Here is a 5,768-nt window from a genome sequence, read left to right on the forward strand (position 1 = left end):
AGAGAGGGATACAAGGAAGAAGTGGGATGTGGTTATTTAATAATTTATTCTATATAATAATTAAATTAGGATTTGAAAAAGATTAAAACATATCACCAAGGGTAGAATAGTTATTTCCACTGGATCGGGGAGCAAAGTCGAAACAAATCTAAAATATAGGGATGTCCCGAATCAAAAGTAAAAATTAGAGACCAATCACACAAATTACAGCAAGCCACAAGCCAGTAATTTACTCTAAAATTAATAATGTCACCAAAGTTATATATGTGATAAGTGATGTGTACAATGGCACATCAACAACTAATGTCACTCATCCAAGTGTGTTGTTATTAGAGCATCAAGAGTACCCACCACTAACCACTAATATAGTGAGTGTCACCTTATCATCATATTTAACCACTAAACATTTGGTATGCATACCACTAAACACCACTCCAAATCATTTCTTATTTAAAATTAAATCAAAATACAGTGAAAAACATATATATTTTTTAAATTAGGTTTTCATTCATTTCAAAAAAACAATACATTAGTTTAAAAAAAAAAAGAAAAAAACATAAAAAACTATTGTTTGTTCATATTGTTTCGGTAGAGATGCTCCGCTAAGTTATCTCGAAGATTGCAAAACGTTTCAGTATTTTGAATATCAATTACTCTTGTTAAAAATTCTGTCGAATCAGATACAAACTCTGGAGCTAGGTTACATATGTCGTTCTCATTGTGCTTGCAAATTGTTCTACCTTCATGTTCAATAATCATATTATGCATTATAATACATGCATAAATTATTCGTTTTAACTTTTCCATATTCCATAGTCATGCAAAGTATTTCATTATGTGTCATGTCTGCTTAAGGATTCCAAATGCCTTCTTTATATCCTTTCTAGAAGATTCTTTCCATTTTGTGGAATAATCTGAGTATATCCCATCACAAAGGTAGTAACCATGCTTGCACCAATGCTCGTTCACCGTAAAGAACGTATCGGGTGCTCTCTTGGTCCATATATCGTTGAAAATGGGTGACTGGCCAAGAACATTACGGTCATTGTTAGACCTTGCAACTCCAAAGAAAGAATGTCATATCCACAATTCCTAATATGCAACAACTTCCAGTATCATAGTCGGCTCACCTATATCACCTCGGTCAAATTGACTGTGCAATGTAGTTAGATAGTTTTTGCATGCCCAATGCGTAGAATCAAGGCTACCGATCATTCCTAGAAATCCATGTCTCTCTTCATGTGCTAAATCCAATATCTCGGTAACACGTGCAATAAGTTTGCGCAAATATTCTTTACAAAAAACCTCATAAACACATGCGCAAAAATGATCTACACAGTCATTTGCGGTCATCCTAGATACTTTCAAGTACTCATTTGTTGCTTCAAAGGCTATATACCATATGCTAAATATCTAAATGAAGTTGCACATTTTTGTATATCACTAAAGCTCATTCTTCCTCTAGTGTCTGGTTTTTGTTTAAAATATTCATATCGCGCCTGTAAAATATTACTAATACGTAAAAATAATGCCCTATTAAGACGGAAACGACATTTGAATGCTTCATCATTATAAATGCAATTATCGACAAAATAATCACGTACCAAAAGTTTATGCGTGGTTTGACGATCTCGATCGACAACCGTTCTTGTATGTGTAACATCAATACGCTCTTCATCATCTATGTGTTGCACAACATTACAAAAGTTGAAATAAACTCCCCATTATCATCCAAATCAAAATTTGTAAAATATCCATCTATGTGATATTTTAGAGAGTATAAAACAGAAGAATGGTTTAAAAATAAGGTGGTAGTAGGTTGTATTTATAGGTATTTTTTTTTAAAATTAAATTCAAGTGTTTGTGTTCGTGGTTCTCGCCAGGTGGACAACGAATGTCCTCCATGGAGAGTAATCCGGATGGCCATATAAGTAAAAGAAAATACACTTTTTGTATTGGTTGGATAAGCAAAGTGTGTTGCTATTTCATACAATGTGCCCTGAATTGAATAAAACACAAAAATACATATGCTATACATAGTTTTTTTTCTAACTCGTATTCGACAAATTATGAATGTTTCAACCAAATCATCATTTGACACGTTTTGAACGAAAATGTTGATAAATTATCGGTCACAATTTAACCAAAAGCACCCGATATATGATTTTTGGACACAATTGTATAAAAATTTGTCAAATACGATATGGTCATACATTTATCATACGTGTCAAAAGTGTTCATAATTTGTCATGAAAAGAACACCAGAAGCAATGTAACATACAATTTAAAAACTTAGAATCCCAAGTCTTAATGAGCAACATTACTTTGCCCATTGTTTGCAGATTGCAGGATTCTGCAATCAAACATGATGAAAAAGAAGAAAACAAAAACAAGTTCTCAACTTAGGGATTGAATTTGTCTCCCCCTTCAAAGTTCATAACTAGTGTAAAAATGGCAAAAATGCCATAAAACAAACACCTCACAAGAAGAAATCCTCCCTGATGGATGCATACATTAGTTGGTTGGAAGAGATCGAGCCACTCGAGGCCTCACTGGTGTCTTGGATGGACTCACCCTATAAGAATTAGAAAAATATATAAATATTTCTTTAAAAAAATCAAGATTTAAAATGGAAAATATATACAGAAATGAGAAACTTACCTTATTGGTTGAGTTCCAAGTGTTTGACCACAGCAATCTAATGCAATAATCGCACTTTCTGCCTGCAAATCATCCATAATATACAAAACTTATCAAGGGATGAAACAAAAATGAAGGAAAATTCCTAATGATACAAATCAAGAATCTAAATTGAGTTTTATACTTTTAAATTATTCCTAATGACACACATCCACAATCACAAATATTTAAAAAGGTTAATGTCATAAATGGGTAACAATATAATTTTAGTGCACACAACCTTGTAAATCGTGTTATTCAAAAAATTCAAATTCTTACTATATAATATACTTTTCATAATTGTACTTGTTTCATTATATCTTTACAAAAAGTTTAAAATGGACAATATATATATATATATATATATATATATATATATATATATATATATATATATACATATATATATATAATAGAAATCAAAATGTCATTTATAGTATTTTCTCGGTATTTATAACATAAAAATAAAAAACTCACCATCACAAATTCAACAAAAGCAATTCGTGTTGAATGAACATGATCTCCCAAAAGCCGAATGCGAGAAACCTCACCGCATCTTGTTTCAAAAAAATTCTTGACCTCCGCTTGAGAAACCTATCGATGTTTCTTTTTGACTTAATGAACTTAACAGAAACAACAAGATTTAATCTGGTAAACTGTATATTGTATACTGTATACTGACCTTTTTGTCAATATTTGTACAGTAGACTGTCCTTGCACACATCTCCTTTTCATCCTCTGACTGAATTCCAATCATCAAAAAAGTAAATAAATAATTTAATCCCATCATCTTTTTTGATATACATATTTATTTATATTAAAAATGTTTTATTTCATATTCATAATTTCATACCCTTGGAAGGAAAGTTGGATTCACTGGAAGGATGGCAGTTTTTGAAGGCAAAACCCTAACTTGAGAGAATCCCAACATTATTCCACAAAGATTAAGAGCTGCTCTTGCGGAATCTATCACCATTAATAAGAATAATAATGTAAACTTTTTCTCAAGTGATCTTTTTTTCTTATACAATTTTATAAAAACTATAAAAGTTAAACCTTTTTATGTCAAACTTACTCTCATCAGCAAACTCTACGAATGCAAAACGGAGACGTGAATGTGGGTCCCCACAAACTCGACAATCAAGAACCTTCATATGAATATAACAAACAAAATAAGGACTCAAATAATCAATTGAACAAAAATTTGAAAATATTAATTAAGTTTAAAGAGTGCAAATTACAAAAATACTACACAAAATTTGCGTAGTCTTCCATAAAAATAAGACTGATAAGACAGATATGACAAGTGATTAAACCATAAGACTCCAAAAAAAACATATAATTATTTTTTGTGTAATTTGTTATTTTAAAGAGTAAGGACTTACTTGGCCATAGGCGCTAAACAGAGCAGCAAGTCTCTCTTCAGTGACCTAAAAGAAGGAAAGATTCGATGATTCATTATAAAAAATGATATCGATTCATTATAGAACAAAGGGTTTCAATGATTCGTTATAAGAAATGACTAGAATTAGATTTATTATAAGTGTTGTTACTTACATTATGATCAATGTCAGAAACATAAACTGTTCTCTTAATGCTATCTTCTCTTTGAGCTCGAAAAGCTCTTCCATTTAATCGTCTTCTTCCCTGACTATAGTTATTTCTCCTCTGTATAACAAAATAATAAAGCTTTTAGCAGATAGAACGAAATCATGAATAAGAATCACAAATTATAATCAAATACCCATCACAATTGGTGGTAAAAAAATTGATTTAATCGTAATAAGACCCTCGAGAAACTAATTATCTAAGGGATAAATGATAATCGAACCAGTAAATAACATAATTTAATCAAAGTGCATCAGTTGATTAACATACTCTGCGATTATTAGGGTATGCTTCAATTCCGTCTCCAGGGGAATTAGTGAAATAAGCAGGCGCGAAGTAATTGAGGGTAAGTTCGGTCTGATCACCATTGCGATCAATTGGCGAGTAGGAAGAAGGGAAGAATTCCTTCGCCATGGGATTCAACTTCAAATTGGACAAGATATCGACGATATCTTGCATTTTCATTTCTGATTTTGAATCGGAATCGGACCCGTTTTGGGAGTCAACGTTATTCACAACGGAATCGTTATCATCGGGTTTAGCAACATTGAAATTGTCGCTCTGGTTGGTAACGGCGACCTCAGTTTTTGGTGAGGATTGATCAACGACAGTAATAGAACCAGCCACCGTCGTTGATGCTGCGGATTCGATTGAAATTTCAGGACCAGCAGCCATGGAACCCAAAACCCCACTTCCTCAAAAACCCAGGAAAAAAATTGAATTTAATAAAGGAAATGGAGCAATGAAATCAAAACCCCCAACTCGTGGAAAAATAAGCTCAATTCTATCAAGAAAAGGAAATAAATTAAATACTTATCAAGAAAATGAATTGCTGATAAACTACGCAAAAGCCCAATTCCTTTTCTTACTCTAAATGAAAAGAAAGGTGAAGAACGAAAGGGGTTTTTCTCCAAAAGGGCGATCTTTTGCAGTGTAATTATCTCAAAAAGTGAATTCTCTCTTTAAACAGACATGGAAAAAGCCTACAGAGAGAAACCCATTTTAAGAGCTACAATCTAAAGGAAAAGAAAGGAAGATCGAATTGCAGGAATAGGGTTTTTGAGAAATTTGATCAAATGATGATGATGGGTTTGTCTTGGAGAAAAACAGGTGGCTTGAATTCGTCTTTTCTTCACCTTCCTTTATTTGTTGCCTTTTACTAACAGAAACAGTGAATGTATATGAAAGAAAAAGAACATTTGAGAGAGAGAGAGAGAGAGAGAGAGAGAGAGGAAGGTGCATTAAAGTGAGGGACGTTCGAATTGGGAAAGGCAACAGCAAACGTAAGGTGACTTAAGCCTTTTTTGTTACTTTATGTAACAATCAATATGTCACTCATAACTGCTTCTCTTTCTTTAATTTAATATCCCTTTTTCCAACTCAATTATAAAAATCTTTTAAATATAATTGAACTTCCAAAAACAAGGTTTTAATATTCAAAATGAATTGATCTGTATATAATATTTTATTTTTATTTTTAT

General features: G+C 32.1%; 1 protein-coding gene across 2 annotated transcripts; it reads right to left on the reverse strand.

Moving 5' to 3' along the window:
* Positions 1-2,256: 2,256 nt before the first annotated feature.
* On the reverse strand, positions 2,257-5,564 carry LOC145124336 (polyadenylate-binding protein-interacting protein 9-like). Of its 2 annotated transcripts, XM_079059642.1 has the most exons (10): positions 5,157-5,564; positions 4,558-5,071; positions 4,237-4,347; positions 4,065-4,109; positions 3,755-3,827; positions 3,533-3,645; positions 3,362-3,421; positions 3,157-3,273; positions 2,662-2,723; positions 2,257-2,575 (listed from the first exon to the last, which is right to left on the reverse strand). In XM_079059642.1, the coding sequence occupies exons 2-10, from the start codon at positions 4,960-4,962 to the stop codon at positions 2,515-2,517; spliced, it is 1,047 nt and encodes a 348-aa protein (XP_078915768.1). In that variant the 5' UTR covers positions 4,963-5,071; positions 5,157-5,564; the 3' UTR covers positions 2,257-2,514. The 2 variants fall into 2 exon arrangements, with proteins under 2 accessions (XP_078915768.1, XP_078915767.1); XM_079059641.1 differs by having other exon boundaries at positions 4,558-5,564.
* Between the last annotated feature and the right edge of the window lie 204 nt (positions 5,565-5,768).

The sequence above is a fragment of the Lactuca virosa genome, chromosome 7 (genome assembly GCF_052849685.1).
Source record: "Lactuca virosa cultivar CGN04683 chromosome 7, Lactuca_virosa_CGN04683_v6, whole genome shotgun sequence".
Lineage (NCBI taxonomy): Eukaryota > Viridiplantae > Streptophyta > Magnoliopsida > Asterales > Asteraceae > Lactuca > Lactuca virosa.